The sequence below is a fragment of the Agelaius tricolor genome, unplaced genomic scaffold (genome assembly GCF_023055355.1).
Source record: "Agelaius tricolor isolate 1412-34295 unplaced genomic scaffold, bAgeTri1.0.p SCAF_6, whole genome shotgun sequence".
Lineage (NCBI taxonomy): Eukaryota > Metazoa > Chordata > Aves > Passeriformes > Icteridae > Agelaius > Agelaius tricolor.
Genome location: NW_027269266.1, coordinates 2,935,483 through 2,961,473, shown reverse-complemented (window position 1 = coordinate 2,961,473; position 25,991 = coordinate 2,935,483). Strand labels below are relative to the sequence as shown.

The window sequence follows — 25,991 nt, the reverse complement described above, 5'->3', positions numbered from 1 at the left end:
TTTATTATATGATATGACCTAGGCCTGAGTAGGAAGGACAAAATAAATTGTACAAGAAACTAGAGTTGTATATGACCCTTTGCAGAGTCAATGATCAGCCTCTAGTCTTATTTAAATAGTCAAAAAAATACAAGCCAGTTTTAATAATTTTTTCAGTCAAAAACATTTGCCCAGGTTTAGTATGGTGTTGAGCAGCCAAATTTTCCTTAGCTTTCCAAATCTGCAACTGGACTCTACCTTCTTAAAGGGAAGTCCTGGAAAAATAAATTAAACCCCATTTTTGAAGCAAATGTATTTTTAACCTGAATTTTCTTTTCCTGTGACAACGTGTAAATTGAAAGCATAAAACCATTAGACAACAGTTTAAGTATGATAACTTTAAAAAGATGTCACTGAATTAAACTAATATTCTGTTAATGCCTTAATAAAAATCATACTTAAAAAAATTCAAAAACTCCATTTACCTTTTAGTACTCTGCAAAAATATAAGGGAAAACAAAAATGCATCCTTTTAGAAGGAATCACTTAGCAGATAGTTTGAAGTAGTACAATGGATCTGGAATTTGTTTATCAAACATATGTAGGTGGTTACTTCAAACTAGAATTTGCTTAATATTAGTAAGATACTTTACCTGACCTAGTGGTTGATACTTACTCACTATTGAAAGGATCACAACACTGAAATCAAACACGTTCCAGCCACTTCCAAAGTAGTAGTGCCTTAAGGCCAGTATTTTTAAGACACATTCTGCAGTGAATACAGCCACAAAAAAATAGTTGATTTTATTAAGAACTTCCTTGGTGCCTTTGTCGTTGTTTTCTGCCATCATAACGATCATATTGAGACAGATGAAAATCACAATGGTGACATCAAAAGCTTTGTGATTTACGATGTCAAACAGCAATCCTAGGAATGCATTCTGTGGAGAGAGAGGAGAACTACTAAATGCCAGTTCTGAGACCCAGCCTGCATTCAAATGTTAATCAGTAATTTGTGCTTAGAAAAGGAATTTAAGATAATATAAATTAACAACAAGCTGCTAGAAGCATTTTTTGATGATTTCTTTAGACCCTCAAAGAAAACTCACCACATTTTCAGTTTTTTCAGGCATTGTGCAAACACATTGGCTTAGGAAAAAATATGTAGCAGGAAAACATTCAGAGTACATTGTGATTGCTCCTTTAATAGAAATACTTATTGAAGCAGATATTTTAGGATAAGCAATTCTAATTAAAATGTCATAAGCAGGAAAAACTCTGAGTAGTTACTGTGCAAAGACAGGCCTGGAATTCAATTTAAGAAAATGTAAGAAATAAAGCATAAGATTATTTAAAAGCAAATAACAGCCATGGGGCATGTGCTGCTCTCTATTCATTCTAACCTGCAATAATCCAATCTAGTTGCAGAAGCAACATCATGCAAATTAAATAACCAAGGTCATGTTATGAATATCAAATATTTAATAAGAACTGGTTTTAAAAGTTTGTACATTTGAGTAGGTGATAAATAGGTTGTAAATTCACTTAATTAATACCCTCAAAGATGACTGTGTTGGATAGAATTTTTAAATAAAAGAGAGTAAAATCTAAATACTATATTGACTGAGGAAGATGAGGGGCTCTAATGTAAGGTTTATTTCCCAATTCCTGGCTACTGAGTTTAAATATCATCCTCTTTATATCCTCTGTCATATTCTTCTTAAGGTGGCCTCACCGCTGGTCTTGGGATGGGTTTTTGGGGTTTCTTGGATCCAAGTTTTTTTAGGGCACTATAGTACTTTTTCTGTTCCTCAGTCAAAAACAGATCTTTCCCACCTAAGTAAAGACAAAAAAAAAAATTGTTGTTCAGATGAAGTCAAATTAATACTGACAAATTTATGTTAAAGACAGTAAGTTACAGTTGTCATGAGTAGGACCTAAGAGAGCACAGAGACCAAATGTGTCTTCACCATCTCTCCTTTTCCCCTTGATCTTTGATCTGATCTGAGTTGATCATGAAAGTCAAGTCCAGGCAGTGATCACAAGTCAGTTCCCTCAAGTGTGAGAGACTTTTCAAAGTTTTGCAAATCTAGTTCCTATTTTAAAAATTACGTAAGATTAATTAAGAAGAAGAATATTTTATATTTTTGGGAAAGGCAGAAGCAGAAGTAGATTGCTGGACTAGCAAGTAAATAGAGTATGATGAATAAGAATTTTGGGACCAAGTTCTGTGGGGAGTTCCTGGCAATGAATTTCTTATTATCATCCACACCACCTGTATTACTGAGCAACCACTTGGAACCCAGTAATCAGAAATCACTCATCATAAAAGCATTGAGCGATCAGCACTTTGTACAACAAACACAAAACAATGTTCAGCAGGGCACCTGCAATTGGAATCACTCCAGCTAAACCTCTGAAAACTCTGCTTAACTTCTCTACATGGAATCTCATGGAAAAGCCCAAAGAAGCAGAAAAGAAATGAAAGAGAAAAATTAAAAAAAAAAAAAAAGTCAGTTACAGCATGTGCTAAGAAAAAAAGTGTTACATTCACATAAACTTCTAGCAAATGTTCAAGCTTATCAACTACTTAACCTTTTTATCTATTTGGATTATTGTAACTGGGACTTTGTTATAAAAGGATATTCTTACAGTGAAGTTGGACTGCTGTTCCTCAATCCCTACACATCTTTTCTCTGTCCAAATTCAGAGAACAGAAGAATTTCCTGTGGATTTTATTTCTATTTCTCTCTACCAAAGGCAGTGATGCTTTGACACTTGGTGCATAAATCAGCCTATGGAAACAATAAATTATTCCAGTACAAATTCTGTCTTCCAATGGGAACCTTGAAATTGTAAACCTCCTGTTGGGGTCTGCTTTTCTGTTATTTTTTCAATGAGCAAGATGCTTATTTGTTGTAAGACTTCCAAGTGGATTAATTGACCCAATTTCCCCCGATATTCTGGACACTTTAAACCCATTAATGAGTCAGGACTCAATTGATAAATAAACTTGGCACAAGGAAGGGGAAGTATTCCAGGCAGAGATGATTATTGCTTTTCTTTGCTGCATTTTCCATTCTAAGGTTTTGCCTTCCGGTTCTTACTGAATAACAAGAACAGGGAATATAACAACTAGGAGGAGAAAAGTGGAAGCAGTCATTGCTTCATAGGCTTTAAGCAGCCTTTAAATTTCTACTCAGCTTCCTCCTGGGGTCATGGCTTGGATCCCAATGAAGAATTTTTTTAAAACTTCACTAAATTAATATGTAGGTTTATTTTGTAGATGAATGACTTTGTAAAGTGTAGCTAGTTTTAGAAGAAATTCTATCGACAAGACCTTTTCAAGGTTCTTTATCAGGAAAGCAGAGGTTACTCCTTCAATGACTGCTTCTTCCATGACTGATTACCCTACTCACATTTGTGAGGTGTTCACTCTCAGCAAAAAGGGGTTTTCTGTTCCCCAAAGCAAATCTTCAAAGCAGAAGAAAATAATTCCACTCTCCTGTAGCAAAGTCTAGGTAACTTTTTTGATTTCTCATTTCTAATGCTACTCAGTGGCAACACTGAAGTTCTCTCCTTCCTCTTTGTCCTCTACTTAGAACAAATTCAGGACTTGGCAGGAAAATAGAATTCACAGGTAAAAACCTTGAGGAAGAGGGGATTCCTGTTTTCAAAACTTGGTTTGAAATGTTATTTTAAATTTATCTAGTCAAACACTTATTTCACAATGTTAGACCTCTAGATGTCAAGCCAGCATTCACTTAATCAAATTGGGATTACAGGACACCATGGGTTAGACCATGTAGTACTTATCTTTTTCCTTTGCTGGTTAAAATTGCTGATAACCACTCCAATGAAAAGGTTCAGCATGAAGAAAGATCCAAAAATAATGAAAACCACAAAGAACACGTACATGCTTAAGTGTGCTTCAAACTGTGGCTGTTGACCAATCTGTTAAAATTAAAAAAAAAAAAACAAAAACAAAAAACAAACCAGAAAAAAATATTGATAAAAATTAAATAATCTCAGCTTTAGCATTTCCAATTTATTATAGCAGATTTTTTTGTTATCATGAAGGATAAATTATTTCTGCACATTTAAGCCTTTATCTAGATGTATAAGTAGAACTGTCTTGCTCTATCTTGTTACTGTTTGTAAAGATAATGAAAAACAAAGCCAAATCCTGTTCTAGCAATTTTTTTTTAGTAATAAATAAACAGTTCCAATTAGAAGGGATCCTGTGAATGCTCTAATTAGAAAAACAGGATTAAACCTAATGGTGAATTCCCTCCTTTGGGATGCCATCCTAGGCAAGAAACAATTTAAACCAGCCATACAAAGAACAATATTGTTATTTAGCAGCTATTTAACTATAGTCAAGAGTACTGTGATGGAATGAGCAAGAAAATAGGCAAAGTCAACTAAATATAGAAAAGTTAAAACTCACTGCTAGTATGAGAGTGAGAAACAGGACATGCAAATGGGGAAGAAACAGTGAGGGTGTCAAATGTAGGGAAGAAAACCTCAAATAACTGATAAAGCTGAAGGCTGTTTCAGTTCTACTGCACATGTTTAAGAAGGAAGAGAATTTGCTTCAGAGGCACAGTCATATTCTGTTTCCAAATCAGACTTGTAAAAAATTATATATTATCTTGCCCTCTTTTTGTGTGGTATCACTCTATTGAGACCAGTTTCTTTTACCTAAGTTTCAGATATTTGGTACTCCAAGGATTATTGTTTCACTGTGCAGCTGGATAAACTCATCCACTTGTATTTTTGACCTGATGTTGCAAACAAAGCTGAAAAATTTACTGTATAGATAGAAAAGGGAAGAAGGAAAGGGAAAAAACTAAAATTTCATTTCAATGATATACCTCACGTGAATCCACTGCTGCATACATAATATCCATCCAACCTTTAAAAGTTGCCTGAAAGAAAATGCATTGTTTGTTACAACTAAGAAAAAGAAAAGCTATTGCTAATATAAATGTGTTAATAGTTGTGGAAAAAATAAGAAGTGTGCTGTAAAAAGTATGCATCAATTCTAAGATATGTTTGGAAGTATGATTCACTGGAGTTTATTGCAGAGACAAAATTATCCTGAAAAGAAAACAAAAGAAAAGTCATGATTCATGTCAAATGCTTTAATGCTAACTACTGTTAAATTGAAATTTTTGTAAAAAGTTTCAGCTCAACTAGCAAATATAACTTAAAAGGAAAAAAACAATTTCTAACAAAACAACAGATGGTTCCATCCTGCAATTTTTATCAATCATAGAACATTCTGAAGGATCCAGGTAAAGAACTTAATCTAGAAAAGATACAGGGATAATGGAAACTTTTTAACAAAGCCTTTCTCTCCTTTGTTGGGTATTAGGGAGCTCAGTGAATTAGCACCCCAACACTTCAGGATTTTTACAACAAAAGAAGACACAGAATTCTAAATAAATTGGTCCATGAGTTTTCTTTCTTCTCCACTATGAATTAGAGAAAACAAGAATAACTTTAAATACAGTAACAGGCGGACTATTTCGGGCTTATTTTGTTAATCAAAATTAAAATGGAAGTGAAATTTAAAACAAAATTGAAAAGCTGTGAAGGAGTTCTTGGTTTTAACATAAGGCTGCATGTGCCCAAGTGTTCTTTAGGAGGAGGTGAGCAGCTCATAGATGAGGAAAATATTAATGGGAGCTAAAAAAAACCCAGTTTCAGTGAGATAAATAGAACCACAGTGGTGTGGCCTGCTCAAACCATTCCTTGAGAAAAACAAAAATGAACATGTTTTTACAGAACTTACCACTTGGAGAAGGGCCAAGTAACCCATGCCAACATTGTCAAAATTTACAGCACTATTTGTCCATGTCCCATTGAAGGAAAGACAATCATTTCTGCCATGAATGTGATCAGTACTTTCTTCTTTGTGTGTGCATTTCCAAAATCTGCTTCCAAGCCATTTGACTCCTAGAACATTAAAGAGGAGCCAAAAGACAACACAGACGAGCAGAACGTTGAAGATAGAGGGGATGGCTCCAAAGAGTGCATTCACAACAACCTGAATGAAATTAACAAAAATAATTCATTAATTGAATTCAATAGATCACTTTTCCCAAGAAGCTACTGATTTTTACTTCTTCTGTATCTATTAAAAACTCTCATCCATATAAAAACCCAGACCTCCCCCTATATATTTACCTTTATCCCTTCAAATCTTGACAAAGCTCGTAGAGGCCGCAGTGCTCTGAAAGTCCTGAGAGATTTCAGGCTGGTCCCAGAAGAACAAGGTGAGGAATTTTCAGAAACAGAATTTCGTCCCCAGGAAACAAAGGACAGCTGTGTTCATTGAATTGGAACTGGCATCATTAAATGGCATACAAAATTTTATTTTGTCTATATTAGTAGACAGTCCTGAGATGAAAGTTACAGTATATTTCACCACTAAGTCAAATGAAGAAAATACATATTTAAAGTTGATATATACATAACAATATAATTTATAATAGAATATAATATATTATAATATAATATAATATATAGATAGATATAATTTTACCTCATTCTTTTCTAACATAAGAAAAAAATGGAATTAATTCTAATTTGACTTTTTTAAAAACAGTTGATATAATTTTGTTTAATACTAGTATAACAATCAAATTGGTAACTATGATATTGCCATACACTACCAGACCAGAAAGGTTTATTCAGATAAAATACTCTCATTTTCTACATAGTTATTCTCAAAAGTGTATACAGGAATTTATTATTATAACAGAGGATGGGGATGTGGAAACAATTTTTTTTCTAAAAAAATATATCTGGTTCATTTTTGTTATTTCTAAGAGAGAAATGAAGACATTAAAATAATTTCAATAATTAGGTTTTTTCATTGTTCATGATTTGTCTCTTCCTTCTTATTTGAATTTGCTGCCTCAATGTTCAGCCATTGGATATTTCCATGCTTATCCTCTGTTTTGGACTGCTATTCACATTAGAAAACTGTAACTGCTCAAGCATTCTTTACAAATAGTCATAATATTAGATCTTTCTTTGAAATTTCCTAGTACTTCACAACTTTCAATGCTGACTATCAAAAGCTACTCTGATGTCACAAGTTAGCAGTTTAGACATTCTTATTCTAAAATATTTAACTTCAGAACAGTCCCACTGTGATGTTGACAAGAAAAATGTTTCATTTTTATACAGCAAGATTATAATATTTAACATTTTCTACATTCAGAGCAAATGTATTGAACACTGCACTTACCTCACTCTTGGTAATTCCAGCATTTGTCTTTAGGGCTATACAAAGCAAAAGATACTTCCCTATCTTTAATTCCCTGGTAAATTATTTTTCCAACCATGTTTTTCAACTGTCGTTGCCATCTAAATTTCTTCTCCTTCAAGGAAGGAACTCTTTCTTTTTTTCTCTTTCCAAATGCCAGCATCCCAGATTTGGTTTGGGTTAGAAGGAACCTTTAAAATCATCTAGTTCCAAACTGTCATTAGCTTCACATTTTCTATTGTCTTAATCAATTTATTTTAATTTTATTTCTGATCCCTAATTGAACTCTCTCTCTACAATTGAAAAGGTTTTTAGAACCATCATGGTCCTCAATGATGGTGATACCGAATAAAATTTCCTTCAGCAACTTCTTGATTATTGCTGACAATTTCCATTTCAAGTCCTAAAACCTCTTTTGGATTGAAGGTTTTTATGTTTTGGAAACTGTCTTTAAGACATGTATTAATTCATAATCACAATTTACAGGTAGTTCTCTATATAGAAAATATCAAAAATTAAAATGTATGACAAGCTGAGTATAATACTTACACACACAATGATGAAGTCAAGCAAACACCAAGAATTTGTGAAATAACTGTGCAGACCAAAAGCTACCCATTTCAGAAGCATCTCCGTAAAAAAGGTGTAGGTAAATATGATATCAGCATAATCTAGGATAATTTTCACTTTTTTCTTTTCCTGCAGGTGAACATCTTCAAATGCCTGTAATTTCAGAATTCAGTTTTAAAACAGGTCAATAGTTTTATGAATGGAAGATTATTTTTGAATTGCACAAGAATAAATAGTTTGGCTTATTATAACAATTTCATATTAAATTATTGACAACCACCACTTATTTTTATACTTAAAAGTAAAAAGGTAAATTTTTAAATTACTACAATCTCATTTTCACACTAATTGAAAAATCTCATACTTTCAAGTTTTTATGTTCAACACTTCAAAAAATGTCTAACAAGGGTCAGTTGTGGCTAAAAAATTTTGACTTCCCAATGTAGTTGATAATTTTGAAAAGGTTGATCTAAAACTCTTCACAAAAAAGCCTGAATTGATTACATTAACCTTGCATTATTTTCTCACCAAGCCTTTGGCAATGTCTGTAATTTTCCTTTCATCCACATCTCCCCTGCTTTTCTGAGCATTCTCCCATGATTACCATCTCATTTATTTTGACTACAAGCCATGGACATGTGGGGTGGTCTGGTGCTCATTCATACTCATTCAGAAAATTTCATATCAGTAAACTTTATAAACTTGTAAACTTTGTAAAATTAACATGTCCCTTTCTGAAAGAGATCAAGTGTATCTTAGAAATGGGAAAGTTCTCAAGACTGCAAATCATCTTTGATGACAAGAAATTGTTATTGTTTTGTTATTTTGCACCTGGGTATCAACTAATTTTTTGTTCAACAGGACATTAAAAATAACTCAGGTTCCTTCCTTACTTCACTTTGGTTCCCCATGAACACAAAGGAGCCCTCACTGGAATTCCAGGTGTCTTAGGTTAGAAGATGTGGCTGGTGTGTATTCTATTGCCATCTGTCAGAGCTGGGGCAGTTCTCTCTGTCCATGGGGCAGTTTTTTCTTGATCTCTCCCACAGCCAATCCTCCCTGCAGGAGATCTCTGCTGTCCATGGCCACTGAGTGTCCCTGCAGGGCTGAGCCAATCCCAGCATCCCATGGGGAGATGCTCCGCCCAGGGGAGGAGCCAAGCATTCCTCCCTGGATCCAATCTGCGCCTGGCCCAGCCCAGCAGCCTTTGCCCAGTGCATTGCCAGAGGAGCAGCTTCTGCTGCCCTGCATGGCCAGAGGGAGCCCAGGCCCATCTGCAGCAGCCCTGGAGCTGCAGAGGAAAACTCCCCCCTTGTGCAGGATCCCTGCTCCAGCAGAGCCACAGCTGGCACTGCAGGAGGGCTGAGCCCCCATGGGATGGGGCTGTGCCACCCCCTGACACACAGGGGGATGGCTCCTCTTCTGACTCTGGAAGGGTTGTTTTGTATCACTGCATTTTTATTTTAATTTTCCTATTAAAGAACTGTTATTCCTATTCCCATGTCTTTGCCTGAGAGCCTTTTAATTTCAAAATTATAATAATTCAGAGGGAGTGGGTTTACATTTTCCATTTCAAAGGAGGCTTCCTTAGCAGACACCTGTCTTTTCAAACCAAGACACCAGGGAGTTCCCCTGGAGGTTTTGAGACTTTTAAAGCAGACAGTTCAAATTTACAGTTCATGGAACAACCTCAATGTAATGTACACAGAACTGACTTTAATTGGAAATTTTGACATCTGCCACATAGTTCACCTTCAGACTATTTGGTTATGTTCCTTCTGCATTATATAATATTTTATTGAACAAGTTACTCTCAGTAGACAGTGAATATACTTTCAAATAAAATAATTCTTCCCTTATTCTTCAGTAGAAATTGATATGATCAGGGTAGCAATAAAACACTACCTCACCTGCCAATTTACAGCCACCTTCACTTTTGGCTTCTGATCATAATGTTTGGATGATTTTCAATCTACATTTTTTCAGAGTAGTTAGTCTGCTTTACAAATTTAGAAGTGCTATTATTTTTTTCAAGCTATCCCAAGTAATATCAGACTCTGGTTTAGCTTTGTAATTAACACAAAAGTGTGAAGAACTATGTTCAATGAACAACTATGATTCCATATATTTAAATCCATCTATTTAAATATCTTATCCAAGTGAAGGAAAGCACTATAACTTCTAAAGGTTATATTTATTACACTCTTGTCTCTCCCTGGGGAAAGGAATGTCAGAGTAGGAGAAATCAATTCAATACTATTCCTTTACTGACAACAACTAATTCAAAAGTGGAGAAATTAAATGAAATTTACCAGTGCTGCACTGCTCAACACAATCATAAAAACCATAAAATATTCAAACCCACTATGGTTCACGATTCTGTAGCAGGTTTTTCTAAAGTTCCACCAAGTTCTGCCTGGAAACTTGGTGGTATCCACTACACAACATGGGAAACACTCAACACAACCTGAAAAGAGAGAGAACAGCATATTGGTTCAAGGGAAAATGTTGAGATACAGATTTAAAAAGTATAAAACATCTAAAAAAGTCGTTTTACATATTATATGAAGAATATGTTCTTTTATATATGAGGAGATGCTGTTATTGAAATGATCTGAAGCCAAAGAAAAGGTTTTTATGCCAAAATAATCTCTTTTAATAAAGCAACACATCCATGGAATACCAGACATCTTTTTGTGTCCTTCTGCAGAAAGGTTTGTGGGCACAAAAGAAGCCTTTGCTTCTATCTAAAAATGTGTTTATTTTCTGCATTTTTTCCCTTTTTTATTTTGAAAAGAAATATTGCCTTACTAGCAGGTCAGTAAATTATTATTTTTACTAATTATTTAACTTTATTGCACTGCAGAGACATTGCATCTGGACTCTGTTCACTGCCCTGTGCCAGAAACACTCTTCATTAACCTGTAAAGGCAGCAGGATTAAACCAACAGAGTCCAAGGAGAAGCTCAGGTGATCAAAGGCAGATATCCACACTGGGATGAGCAGACAAACAGTTCCTGATAATCTGGACATACTCCAAAGGGATATTTTTGAACACTGGTTCATTTGGCATTAGTGCAATACCAAAAAAAAAAAAAAAAAAAGACTCCTACTCTCTACAAAGCAGTCCTTAGGCAGCTGGGAGTTTTTAGTCTGGGAAAACATCTCCAGAAGAACAACTGGATCCACAGTGCTGGCTTCAGAAAAGCTACGAACAGAATGATATTTCTGCAAAGGAGAAGAATTTAAGAATTAAAGAATTTAGGAATTCAAGAAAAGAATTTATTTGCTTTTCATTAATAAGGGTAACAAACCTAAAATAAATGAAAATTATAATCTCCTCTCCCTCTCCAAAAGAAATTTGCAGTGTATAAATTATCTTTATGTTGCTGAACTGCCAAAATAAATTATAAATAATAGGACAGAAATAGCCAATCCCTACTTTTTGTTTCCATCACTTTATTTTAACAATAAATAATAATAATTTTCTTAGTTTCTTTAAGTTATCTACAGTGGACTTGAAGGAAGGTAAATGTTTAGAAAATATTATGCTACAGTTGTAGAGAAAATTCTGATTTCTTCAAGACAGTTCATCTTTAGAGATACAAATCATGTATCAAAAGGCTTGAAGAGGAGAAGGCCCAACATATTAATACAAAATGATAAAATTTATAATTACCTCTTTTTGATCTTTCTTTGGGTGTGTTACTGTGGATGAGTTTGCCGTTTCAGAAGTCCCAGAACTCTGATTGAAGCTGTTTGAATTCCGCCACTGTTCTCTGTGTCTTAATTTGTCTCCCTGCATGAAATGATGCAAATGATGCAAATCAGTTGATTTTCCACGTATTTTTTTTTCCTGACAGTGATTCTTGAAAGGCAAAATTATTTAACAGAATGTAAAATATCCATGAAGTTTAGACACATATAATCAAAGAATTATTTGGGTGTTTGGTTTGGAAGGGGCCTTAAAGATCATGTAGGTTCAATGAGAAGAGAATCTTTCACTAGTAAGTTTTTCTTTTTACAAATAAATGAATAATTTTCCTAAAATGCTTGTAAAAGATTTATGCTTTCAGTTATAGACAGAAGATCTAAGTGATCAGAATCAGTCCTCAGTCCTTCTGACCCTACAAATTCCAAGAAATACCAGATTCCACTGCAGCAGGGAATGAATTTGTGACATCAAATGCTTATGGGCAAGACATTTGAAACAGCCACAGATGATTCTAGGGTGATCAGTGATTTTTGCTTCTTTGACATTTTGTCCAAAGAGACTGCACTGATAATGCTTCCTAATATGACCAAAACCATACAAATCCATCCAAAAAAGATCCCTCCAACTCTTACAATTCTTTGATTCTGTGAAAAGAGTTCCTATATCTTCTGTTCCATATTTGACAATCCTGTGTGGATGTGACAGACACCTGAAATGTCTCCAGTATTCCTAAATGCCTCTGCACAGCTGTCATGGAAGTAAAAATGTCTCACTCACATGCAGAAAGACTTGAGCTTTATCCTGCCCAACACAACAAAATCAAGAGATATAAAGGGGAGTCAAAAGTACCATGGAGGTGAGCAGGTGATTAAAAAACCCCCAAATAATACCAAGAATTTATTTTTTAAGGTATAGCTTTTGTTTACATTCTCTTTGGATTCCATGCAACTGAGAAGCAACATATAATGAACACAAGAGGCCTGCCTTCCAAAAAATCCAGGTGCAAGGCAAAGGAGACAAAAAGAAAGAATGTCTTGATCGAGCTTTGTTTATCAATTGACAGAAATAAATGGAAACAAAACAGTCAGAAGCAGAATTTTGGCTGTCATTGAGGAGAATGATGAAAAAGTGAATCTTCAACATATCACTGAATAACCAAGACTATTTGGTAGCCCTTTTACTGTAAGAAGAAAGTAAATGTGCAGAGATGACAGAAAGGATAATATTTACTGTTGAGTCTTTGAGATTGTATTTACAGATGCAAGTTGTGGCATTCACATTCTCTGAAAAAAATTCCTTCACCCAGGATTTTTCTCCTGGGAAGCTGAGAAGCCTCAGAGAAAAGGAAAACAATTCTTATCTCATTTGCTTCTCCTGTGTTGTGCTCATGTGGAGATTGTTTACCCACAGGTGATTGTTTCATTGGATTCTGGTGTGAGTTGTTTTGGTTCTTTGGCCAATCAGGGCCAAGCTGTGTCGGGACTTTGGAAAGAGTCAGGAGTTTTCATTATTATCTTTTTAGCATTGTGTAAGTATCCTTTCTGTATTCTTTAGTATAGTTAGTATAGTATTCTTTAATATAATATAGAATTATAAAGCAATAAATTGGCCTTCTGAGAACATGGAGTCAGATTCATCATTCCGTCCTTCGTCGGGGCATTCCCTGCAAATGCAATAGCAAGTCACAATAATTTTTCAAATATCAGTATTCCTTACCTGTTTCCTGTATTCTACAGCTGTGTGCAAAATGTGCCCATCATCACCTTCCTTGAGGTAAGCCTCTGCTGCTGTAATGGGAACACAGGTACTGGGGCTGGTCAAAATTTCTTCATATTTCCTTGCTAGTGAGGAACTCTCTTCCATATGGCCACACTCTATATCAAAGGAGCTGTTGTCTATGTATTTCCTGACATCTGTCATGGGACAATTAGTAACCTCTATGCCCTTCCCAGAAACTTCTGCCAAAGTCTTCTTTTTGTCTGCTCTTCTGAGGCTTCCCCTCATTCTCTTGCAGCAGTGATCCCAAATTCTGTCTTTCACAGCCTTCAGGCTCTTGTGAATCTGTGCAATGGCAATCTGGTATTTAGTCCCTTCTCCAGGCTCCTCTTGTCCCTCTGGGCCATCAATGTTGAATGAACTCAGCAGCAAAGCAATGAACAGGTTGAGCACCTTAAAATAAAGTAAGTTGGAGATGCTATTGCTAACAGAAGAGACACTTCAGACTTGCTTTCATTAACCCCTAATAAATAATGAAATTATTTACTATTACTCTAGAATATTGCAATAGCATGATATGGCTCCTTCTGGAAGGAATGGCAGCAGAAAAAAAGGAGGGAAATGAGAGTTTGTGCATATCAAATATATTTTCACATGCTTTGATGTCCATATTGTATGAGGAGGCAGTTGTAGAAAAACAGCATGCAAAGATGAATTTTAATTACATCACCATCAAAAAGGATCTGATATAGACCAACAAACCAAGCAGATGAAAAAGATTTTGTCTGCCAGCAAATTTACAATTCATCTAGTAAAAACCCAAAAATCTGGTTTCTGTAAACTTTGATAACATAGGGGCAATGTGTTAAGCATTGAAAGAACTCAAAGAACTCAGAACTCATCAAAAGAACTCAGTTTGGTGATTTGGTCCCATCAACACAAAAGATGAAGACATCTGACACCAAATTATGATAAGCTCTGCACTCCTATACTCTGGCTAGAAGGAATAATTTTATTTTCCTTCTATGTCTTGTGTGAGAAAGAGAACGAAAGGGGAAAAGGGAAAAAAGGAGACAGAACAAAACCATATGTCAAATGACACCCAGAAAAGAGAATAAAGTGAACACTTTTCAAAGAGTTAAGTTTTCCTCCAAAGAAAAAAGTAACTGGATGCATTCAGTAGGGACTGAAAATGGACTTGAAACTCACCACCAGGTTTCCTAGCACCAGGACGAGCAAGAAAATGGTGACACATTTCCTTTTTCCAGCCACTTCCATGCATTCCCACATCGTTTCAATCCATTCTCCACATAATATTCGGAATATAATGAGGATTGAATGACTAAAATCTATCATATGCCAGCGTAATTTGCCACTGGAGCTTATTTTACAGGCATTTTTGCCATAATCACCACCCAAAATCTGCATTCCTACTACAGCAAAAATAAATACAGTGATTGCCAAAACCAGAGTGAGGTTACTCAGTGCACCAAATGAGTGTAGAATTATTTTCATAAGAGTGTTCAAGGCTGGCCAGGACTTTGCCAATTTGAAGATCCTGAGCTGTAAATAAAACACAGGGGAAAAAAAAAGTTAAAACGGCCCAGATAGCACAGCACACAAGAAAGCCAGACCCCACATTTACCATGATGTCTTTACTACAGTAATATCACTATTTTTCCCCAAAGAAAGCCTTTTAATTGTTTTGATGCAATTAAAATCACTCCAGTTAAAAGCTCATGTTGTTTTACCAATAAAGAAAACAGATTTAACATATTCATCAGTAAAATAATATGAGGGTATTTCACTATATAACACATGTACTTTAAAAAAAATAATTTTTTAAAAATAAATAATTACCAGCCTGAAAGGTGACAGATTTGTTCCAAAGCTTGCTAGGCCAATTAAAACGACCAAGCTATCAAAAACATTCCACTTTTCCTGGAAATAGTAGTAAGGATCTAGAGCAATGATTTTCAAGATCATTTCTGCAGTAAAAATCAGGGTGAAGACCTGGGAAGACAAAAATGAAATTCAGAAAAAAAGTCACTGAACAAGGCTGTCTCCTCATGGGAGTGTCCCAGTATGAATACAGGGTTATAACTCAATTTTTAATCTAATACAGACTTAACTTACCTTGTCACTCAGAGAAATCAGTTGTTGGTATTCGTCTTTCATGCCAGGGTACTCCATAGCCAGGAACAAGGTATTCAAGATAATGGAAACCACAATTAAGAGATCAACAAATGGATTCAAAATTACCAATTTCATCTTCTCTTTGACTGCTCTCCAGAATGGACAACAATTCCAAATCAGATACTTTTGAGGGAAATTTTTCCAAAATGTAGGACAGTTCAGTTTTGACTCTGTCAGACAAAGAGGGAAAGTGACATGTGAATAATCATTTGTAGAATATCACAGAATGAAGAATGGGATGATAATTCATTAAAAGGATTGAAAAGTCAATCTCACATGAGCAGAATGGCATCATTGAAAAAACTGTTTAGCTCATTCTGCACAAACTAATCACAGACTAATAAAGGTCAGGCAAAATTTACCCTTGGTAATTGCGAGTTACAGGAGATATGAGAATATTTATTTTACAGAAATTTACATTTGGCAGCACAATTTCCCCTAGTGGCTTTGAAAAGAACGGTGTTTGTGACAGTTTGATCTCTCAGGTCAAGTTACACCATCACCACAGGAACAACAGGAAAGAATCACTTACTTGAATTATCTGTAAGAATTGTGGCTGCACTCATTAACCTCTGTCTTCGGACAGGATCATTGATAGCATCCATTGAGACCTCATAGTCCAGCAGGATCTGCCTCTTTGGTCAGAAAGACAGCAGAGGATAATAGAACAGGGGACCATGAAGATATAATAATTACAATACAAATATTACAAAACTTGCAATACAAAAATTACATCCAGCATGAGATAAGTATGCCTTTTCAAATATACATTATAGCAAAGCTTTTACTTGCTGAAAGAACATAAAACAAAAAAAAACAAAACACTTGTCTCTTCTTTTGGAGACAAAGAACATGTCATCACAAGCAGTACAATATTTCAAGAATTTTTTTCTTTCTGAAGATATTTAATTAGCAGTTATATTTCCATTATAAAAGAATGTCAGAAACTTTAACAGGGGGCAAGGGAAGATAATCAATCTGTCTTTTCCAGTGAATGATAAAAACAACAGACAAAAAGAACACTGACCATCAGTTTGAATAAACTATTGGCTATTTAACTATGAACTACTGATTATTAATAAATAATCATGTATTAATATGAAAAATAGTCACTTAGTTAATACAAATTATTGGGATTTTTAGCCCTATTAAGCCTATCAAGATCTAACTTTGAACTGCATTTGAACTCAAGATCTAATATTGAACTGCCTAAAACCAGGAATGGGACTACTTTTGTTTTCATTAGAACTACCAGATGACAAGGAACCTGACAGCCTGGGAGTGGACAGACTGACCACATCACAATGCACTGTATTTTAGTATTCCCTCTCAGCAAAACTGGATTTACATAATTTTCTTTTTTGGGAAGGATAAATGAATAAAAATATATCATAATGTTACCTCAAACTCTTATGATATTATGATTTTTATTAACTTACTCTGTAAAACTGTTATTCAAGGAATGAAACTGATATCCTTGGCCTTAAAAGATTAATAACAATTATATCTTTTTTCACTCTGATATTTTAATGAAAATCTAAGCAAAACTTAGCTGATAGAGCTGCCAGAGAACAAACCTCTAAAATGAATTTATAGTACAGTGCTAAAATGCTCATTTTCTCCTCTTTTGTTCTGAATCCAAGAGGCTCCAAAGACTCTTGTAATCATGGCCCATGCAAGTCACCCTTCATCCTTTTCTCTAAGATTTGGTGTCCCAGAAAACAGAAACCCAGAATAATTTGTGTGCCACCCTGACTAAAGTTCTCAGTCTTCTTGTTGAAATCCACAGGTGTTAAGGAACCTTCAGAGTTGTGGTTTTGGAAAGGACAAGGAGATTCACTCACACTGAACTGGTTACTGCTGCTCATTGATCTTTAGCTGAAGGAAGTAACTGGGCATGAGAAGTCCTCTGACAAATTGGGATTTAAAATAGGGATGTGCACTAGAGAAATAATGTTTATAAACTCATTCTGTCCTACCAAAAAGCTTCTACCCAATGTGCTTCTCTCTTTGACTTAGCACCTTTAGCCTCTTTTTGTGATGGAAGTAGAGAAGACATTGTTTGAGGAGTCCTCAAACAGCAGAGCTTGTACTACCAGTAGTTGTCATAACACGGAATAAATTATTCTTATTTGACTAAAGGTAAAAATCTGCATTGGAGGAGCTCACACTGCTTGGATCATGCTTTAAGTTTTCCTAGAGATCTTTAGAACTTTGTCATTCCCTGGACACAGAGAGGGGAAAGGACCTTGGAAAGGTCTGAAGATGTTATTTCTGAGATATAAAAATCCAAATTACATTTGGCATCCATCTGTGCAGACTTTGTAGCCTTGCCAGAAGTAAGGTCTAGCAAATAATCCACATTTATCTCCTGTCTCATACATCTCCTGCAGCACAGTCACAGACTTAGAAGAATAAAGTTAAATAGAAATAAACAGCCATAAAAATGATTTTTATACTTACAGAAGATATGACACCTATTATGAATTTTTTTTTTTTTCTGAATAGGTACAATAAAACACTACCATAGGCTGTGACACAGCCTTTCCTTTAAGTGCAGCAGAACCAAACTAGGTCACAAAATTGAATTATATTCTTAACACAGCAGGGGAAACATTATTGACACAACAAGAAGCAAATGCTTTACTAAAGGAGTTGACAGGTGGTTGCCAAGTGGGTGATTTGGATTCGTTCAGCTCAAATATAGAATTTATTATAGCTGGGATTATAGAATTTAGAAGAAATTCTGACCATGATGACTGTCAGAATGAGACTTTAATCAATTTTAGCTGGGACTATATGCCTGAGAAAGACTCCCCTTCAAGGATACTTTTCAAACAGATGAAAGTTGGAACATGATTTCTCTTAGCTCTGCTATTGGAAAATTTTCATTTTCAGTAAGATGGGTGGAACACTTCTGATGCTCTCTCAGAAGCAAAAGAGAATCTGTCACAGGATGAAACCAGTATAAGGGCATTAGAAGCTTTCTTTTTAGATATTGTTGAAAATAATTAAGATGGATAATTGCCTGAGAATTATTTTGAAAGATTCAGCTCAAGATTAAAATATCTAAATATAGGTATCTAAATGAAGATGTTGACAAAGAGCCAGAGAAAGAATCAAGCTGGGATGGTCTTCTAGAAGATACAGTATTTTGTCAGTGGCAAAGGTACTGTGGAAAAAAAAATCTCCAAAATTAAGCAAAGAAAGAATAATGAGTCTTATTAGAAGTTTCTTAATGGACTTAAAAATGAGTGGTCAGCAGAGGAGCCAGGAATCACTGCTGTAAACAAGATGTGAAACAATATGTGTGGGATTCAGCCTAATGTTTTAGATATCCATGCTTAATTTATCCATGTGTGCAATGCATTTAAAATCCCAGTATATGGGACACATGTTTCTGATAAGTTTGATTCACATAAATAAATGTTTCTGAAGCCATTTGAGATGGACTATTGAGACATTTGGTAGCTGAGACATCCACAGCAGCAGACATGGCACATAACATCTGTGCCCTTCCACAGAGGAGGTGAAAGCCAAGTAAGACACTAGAAAAGCTCTAATGTCACTAGGTATCAATTTGTGACCTGAAGAATTAAATCTCCACTTGACTCTGGGAGTTTAGAACCTAAAACACACGGAGAAACCTTAAAAACCCCAAAAATTCACAATCTAGTTGCATAAATGTAGATATTTAGCAACATTTTAGGATGCTGTAAGGTTTATGAGATACCCACAAAGTGCTGGAAGATGTGCCACAGATATTAAAGATATCTAGAATATCCACCATATGCAAGAGCATCTACACTGGCACCAGATGCCTAAAGTCAGCAAGTGAATCCCATCCCAAAGATCAGAAATCTTCATACTGAACTAAACCCTACCCCAAATATTTCAATCAGAGAATTAGCTGTCTGTAGAAAGGAATAATAATTTAAAAAAATAAAATTTAAAAAAATAGTTAGGTCTTTAGGAAAACTCTTAAACTTAAGAATTTTATACATTTATTTCTGCAGCACAAACAGAGATATTGACAGATTTTACCACAGCTCTCAGAGCACAGGTCTATGATGTGCCATAAGTGACAGCCACTTCCAACTTCCCTTTCAGGTGCAGGTAATGCTGGCTCCCTCTGCTCCCAAAATCTCATCCTTGAATTGTCATATCACCTGCAAATCTAGTGAATGTATTTTCTATTTCAAATACTTACGAGCTTCTTGTGGCAGCGATCAGGCTGTGAACGAAAAATTTGCTCCTCATTTTCGTGGTCATCTGAAATTAAGTTTTGTCTTGAAGTAGGTGTTTCTTTATTACTCTCTTTTCCTTCTGAATTTTTCAAGTCAGCAACTGGCATTTCAGATGCAGCATGCAAGGCCTTACTGCTTTCTTCCACAGCCAACATCTGTAACAGGAAAAGCAGAACATCTGTCTATTAATTCAAGGTAAATTCCAATGCATGGACTAAGATCATATACATGTAATTATTATGGTATCTGAATTATTTGCACTGACAATTCCTAGGTTTCAAATGTTAAACTGTCACCAAAAGACAGGAGCACAAAATGCTATTCACAATTCTGAAAGACAAAGCAGGGTTACCTGTGAGCTACTCTAATTAAAGTCTGCCCTTGTCACTTTAAATATTGTATTTTGTATCTGATTTACAAAGTATGAGGGCTTATCCTTTCACTCTCCTTTTTTGCTTTGAAAAGGACCTTGAGTCCAAGACAGCAGAAGACTAAGGGCTCAAACTAAATCCTAAAATGTTAAATTTTCCTAAATCCTAATCCTGTTGAAAGAAAAATAGAAAGAAGAAAAAAGGAAAACAGAAGGAAAAAAAGCCTGTCAAGGTGGAATGTCAGGCACAGAAACATTACAGAGCTGTCAACAACTGTAGAGGAGGAACTTGGTAAAATGGTGATGCCTAACACTTAAATGATGAAATTTGATAATTGCTAGAGAATATTTGTTTGTCCTCTCACAAGTCTGACCTTTCTGACTGTGAGCAGTAAACCAGGGAAATCTTTCATTTAAGGTAGGAGATAAAATGTATCCACCAATGCTTCCTTCCTGCAGTAATATCAGGAAGGGATACCCAGAGAAAGGATTTTTTGGGCACAGTAATAATGGTACTGTACAAGAACAGGGCAAACTATGGAGTGCAGCATTCAAGCAATATCATAAAAATTACTTTCTTGCCAGAAAGACATTCCTGTACAATGTCAGGTCTGCAAATCCTAAAACTTAGTATATTTTAAGTTGGATTTATGATGGGTTTTTGTATCACAGGAACGTTTATGTATTTAAACATATATATACATGCATATACGCATTTGGAAAGACATAAAGAGAAATGCAGTGTCAGAAAGTATTTTAAGAAGCCCATGTTCAATTCAAAACATTATTTCCCTAATTCACAAACAGAAGAAAACAGAAGGAACTACAGATCATATATGATCATTTACAAACCTGTTCCTTCTCTATAATTTGTCTGGCATCCTGAAGCAGTTTTTCTTTTGCCTCTGTTTCAGCACGAGTAGCTCTGTTTTCCTCTTCATATGCCATAGTTACCACAGCCAAGATCAGATTGAAGAGATAAAATGAGCAGAAGAAGATGACTGCCATAAAAAAAAAGATGCAGGACACTCCAGAGGTACGGATGGTCTGTGAGGAAAAGGTAAAGGTGGTAATAAATTCCAAATAAACTAATATTTACAAAGCAATTTCAAAATAACTATAAATAATTTATTTTTCTGTGCAATACAAAAGGTTAATGCACCACAGTGTTTTCAATGAACAACAGTAGGATCTGCTTCTGGTCTAAGTCGTACATGAAAATGTCGCATACTGGAGAAAAGAATTAACAAATCTCATTCTTAAAATAAATCAAATATCTTCCAGCAAATCAGGCTAATGACCATCAGAGTTTAAGCTATGAGAAGACAACTTCATCTATAATGACATAGGTGACTGTGGAAGAAATTAATAAAATTCACTAATAAAGATGAAACCTAGGATTTTTTATATAATCATGACAGATGTTTTAATTACAGAATCAGAGGCAACATTTAGACTGATTATCTTATTCTTTTTTTAATGGTATCAGAGGAGATGATTCAAAATTAAGCTCTGAAACATTAAAAACTAAAAGTAACATGACCTGCAAATGGCAAAAGACATTGCATCCATTTAAAAAGTCCCAGTTAATAAAGGCTGATGGAAAAAAGAGCTAAAATGGATCAATATGAAAGGTACAGAACAAGGCAGAGAATATTGCTCCTGTCTGGAAAAGGCACTGCATGCATGTAGGGGATCCAGGAAGTTCTCTACAGGTATTTTTACATCATTTAAAAAAAAAAACCACAGAATTGAAAAGTTACATTCAACTCTCAGAATTAAAATATAAAGTCCCCAATTTTTTTAGTACCATGTTGTCAAAAATGAAAGTGTATACGTTGAGCCAAAAGGTTTGGTGAGGAGTCATCACTTAAAAGGAAGACAAACAGAGAATGTGACAAATCCTCACATTCCCTGCAGTAGCAGGGAGCTCCCTGGCTGGATCTGCTCCATATCTCAGTCCTTGGGTAGTTACATACAAATATTTAACTCTTATTTAGCTCTTAACCACCTGAGCGTGTTCTCCAACAAAACTAGGAGCATTCACAGCAGGGTTGCTCCCACCCAAGATCACTTGCAGAAGGTGCTACAGCTCAGTCACTTGATTCTACTTCCTTAATACTTACATTGATTTTAGGAGAAAATTGGTGTCAGTAATGTTAAAACTAATACAGACTTTTCTAGTGGACATAAAGCTCTGAATTGCACATCCAAAGTCATTCCAGCAGGTAAAAGAAGCACCCACTTGTCTGTAGAGACGCTCCCAGTAGTCCTGGGTCATCAGCCGGAACACAGAGAGGAAAGCCCAGCCAAAGTGGTCAAAACTTGTATAACCAAAGTCAGGATTTTTCCCAATCCTCTCACAGGTGTAGTTCTCTGGACACCCACTTCTAACCACAAAAGAAATGTTAAACAATACTTATGTGGAGATTCAATTGAATTTGAAAGAATCCAATACATGGCAACAAGTAAAGATTTGTTCAGTTTGTCTGAAAAGAGGTTTCATTACTCCCCAAAATATTCCTGCCAGAAGGGCTGATTCATATCTGACCATCCCAGAAAACCATTTGTCTAGTAAAGAAAACTAGACAGAAACCTTAGTTTGGGACTAGACAAAAACTCTCATTGATGTAGGATATGTCCTAACAAATACAGAGAGTGGGGGAAAATGGAAATACCTTTATTTTTAAATAATTCACCAAGGTGAAGAGAGCAGAATTTATTAATATCTAAAAAGTCTTTAGTGATCTGTTCCCCTTCTCATTTTTATCATTCTACCTTATCATTATATCCTAGCAGTTAGCAACAAAGTACATATAAAATTGGCTGCATTCTTGTTCTTCATTCCTTTTCTGGTGTGAAATATGTGGTTTTTAATTTAATTGATCCATTTCTTCCTCCTGAAAAATCATCACCATTCCTTTAGACCAAAAATAAAACCATAGTTCATCTGAAGGAAAAAATGAAGAAAGTACTAAAACTGCTTTGTTCACTTACTTGAAATCTTCACTGTACTCACACAGCAATATTTCAGAAGTGTCTTTCAATCTGAAGCATTGCTCTAATAAAAAAAAAAAAACAAAAACAAACAATCAAAGAATCATAAAATTAAAAGTTCTCAGTTGCCACAGCTTTCTGACAGTAAACCAAACATTACTACACTTTATAAACACTCTCATGGATCAAACCTCTGTGAAAGATCCTTTCCCAACAGGACTGAGTCTCAGCAGATCTGTCTCTGGCAATTTAAAATAAATAGTAACAATTTGCTGCACAACTAACAATGTAAGATTCTATTTGATCTTGGGTAAAAATAAGAATCTCTATGAAAAGTAGACAAAATCCATTAATTACAGAGTAATTGGAAAAAATCATTCTCTGTGCAGTAACACTAAAATTAATATCCCTGTGCAATGCACAGATAAGGAAGAAAATGCTTATAGAAAACTCAGTCCCTCTATCCCACAGAGTGCTGATCTTTCTCCAAATCCAAGATTCACTAATCTCATATTCAGTTGTCCTAGAGACTTCATACTACTACTTGTGCAAATGGAAGGACAAACCTTCTTGGCAGAAATACATTCAACTATACATTAACATGTCTGTGAAAAATCAATACAAACCTTCTTGGCAGAAATACATTCAACTATACATTAACATGTCTGTGAAAAATCAATACAAACCTTCTTGGCTGAAATACATTCAACTATACATTAACATGTCTGTGAAAAATCAATACATACATAGGAAGATACACAGATTATGTAAAGGGAGAAAAGAAAAAGATTTACCTTCATCATTTGGTACATATATCTTGGGATCCTTACATAATGAGTCATCGTACAGAGTTTTATTGAGGATACATTTGGATTTTAAATTGCCCATGAAGAGCTGAAGGCCTATTAGTGCAAATATACTCAAGCAAAATACAGTCAGGATCAGCACATCCAAGAGCTTCTTAACAGACTCAACAAGTGAATTTACAATGACTTTCAGACCTAGGAAGATAAGATCCAATAACATAGTAAGTGAGAAAAAGATTGTAATGATATTCCTATATGACAAGTCATGACAGCTGCAGGTTTGTTAAAGACAAAGTATGATATGTGGCTTTTTGCACTAAAATTAAACACCTTCAATGCTTCATTAATGCTATAATTTCATAAAAAATCAAAATATATTTGCAATTACATGGAAATGATAAAGTTAATATATATTATGACCATGAGATTGTAATTTATACATTTTCAAGCCAATTTTTGCAGTTGGACTCAAATCATTCTTTGGTACCCTAATTAAGGACACAACTTACAAAAAATATTAAATTCTGAATGGCATATGCAACACACTGTTGAAAGTATTACACACAATCTAGACAGTGGCTGTGGTCAGTAAGGAAACAAATGAAAGTCTCTCAAATTGTGAAATCAGCATTCTGGGAAATAAACCAGACAAGGATTAGCTAATGAGGTAGAACATGAAACCAGAAATATGGTGGTTTAGATATATTATGTTAAGAAATCATATTACATACAGTGGGCTGCTCCAAGAAGACAAATTAAAGAAACAAAGGCACTGGGCTAAATAAAAATGTACATCAGTAATGGGATAAAAAAATAATAAAATAATAATGCAGAATATAAATTTGCCTTTGTCAAAACCATTTGAAGGAAAGATGATTTAAAAAATTATGTTAGGGTGCTGCTGAGGGTGCAAAACTGTCACACCTTGGGGTCACAAAAAGTGACCAGAGAACTGGAAAACAAGAACAAGAGTGGAATTAGAATTTGCATTCTGGTGAAGCAGAGAGAAAATCAGTAAGGTGTATTGTTCCTTACCTGGTATTACTGAAATAGCTTTCAAAGTCCTCAGTACTCTGAAAGTTCGAAGAATTGAAACATTGCCAACACTATGAAACGCAGCCATGTACCTGCAAAATTAACCCATACTCAACTGAATGACAAAGATGGAGCTTTTCAAAGCATTTCCTTATGGAGCAGGCAGTAATGAATTCACTGCATAAAATATATCCTAAGATACATGCCTAAAATTAGGAATCTAAGTCAATTTCTAGGCATGGATCTAAAGTAATGGGGCTTTGGAGCAGTGCCTCTGAAAAAAAATACAGTAAGTTCCTACTTTGGGTGGATGTGGATGCTTTAACTTTGGAAGAGTTTATCCATCAAAATTTCAAATAAATATAAAACTGCCAATGTCATAATCACACTCTTACACTGAGACTTCTCTCATGAAAATACATGTTGCTGCTATCTCAAAACAAAATACACACTTCAGGAGAAGGAAGTTGAGCAATAGTGGATTTATAATGTGTTTATTCTGTACCACAGGGGCTCTCTAACCTTTAACAATCACTGAGAACTTGAGTATTGTGACTTGTTTCAATTTTAACATTTCAACAATTAGAAAATTTCATCAAATCAGTATTTTAAAGCATTGCATAGTCTATACAGCACTTTAACAGGTTACCCCAAATTTTCTAAGACTTCTTTATGTCAGATAGGACATGAATTGTGACTCATCTCATGACAAGCTCATAACTGGTAACAGAATTCCTTAAAATATTAAGTTTCTATAAAAAAATCCAAGACAACAATGGTTGAAAAGGCAACCTCCCCCTCAAAGCATGACTTTGTCAGCAGCAGATCAGAGCACATTGGCTTTGCCTATGAGTCTGTAAGACTGAATAATTATTAAGTACCCTAAGCAATAATGACACTTGAGTTAGCAGTTGAGCTAATTTCTAAATAGTTTTTATTGTTGTACTATAAGACATGGAAAAAAACAGGTGGAGGTACTATATTGTAAAGTTGAACATTAATTAATTAGGGATGCAGGTAGGGGAAAAGGACCATAATTTAATTTTTCATGCAACTGTTGGGCTGTCTTGTGATAGTT

At 35.0% G+C, this 25,991-nt stretch overlaps 1 protein-coding gene across 1 annotated transcript in view; it reads right to left on the bottom strand.

Annotated features, from left to right (window-relative positions):
• The window catches only part of LOC139590791 (sodium channel protein type 5 subunit alpha-like), a 39,757-nt gene that overhangs the window by 2,530 nt on the left and 11,236 nt on the right, over positions 1-25,991 (bottom strand). The window contains 20 exon segments of the mRNA XM_071428524.1: positions 656-920; positions 1,715-1,815; positions 3,792-3,933; positions 4,857-4,910; positions 5,780-6,034; positions 6,175-6,244; positions 7,746-7,984; positions 10,144-10,298; positions 10,945-11,059; positions 13,263-13,715; positions 14,472-14,825; positions 15,123-15,275; positions 15,399-15,635; positions 15,986-16,093; positions 19,669-19,860; positions 20,928-21,122; positions 22,321-22,465; positions 23,073-23,136; positions 23,831-24,073; positions 24,914-25,005. Of these exon segments, the coding sequence (XP_071284625.1) occupies positions 656-920; positions 1,715-1,815; positions 3,792-3,933; positions 4,857-4,910; positions 5,780-6,034; positions 6,175-6,244; positions 7,746-7,984; positions 10,144-10,298; positions 10,945-11,059; positions 13,263-13,715; positions 14,472-14,825; positions 15,123-15,275; positions 15,399-15,635; positions 15,986-16,093; positions 19,669-19,860; positions 20,928-21,122; positions 22,321-22,465; positions 23,073-23,136; positions 23,831-24,073; positions 24,914-25,005 (3,632 nt within the window).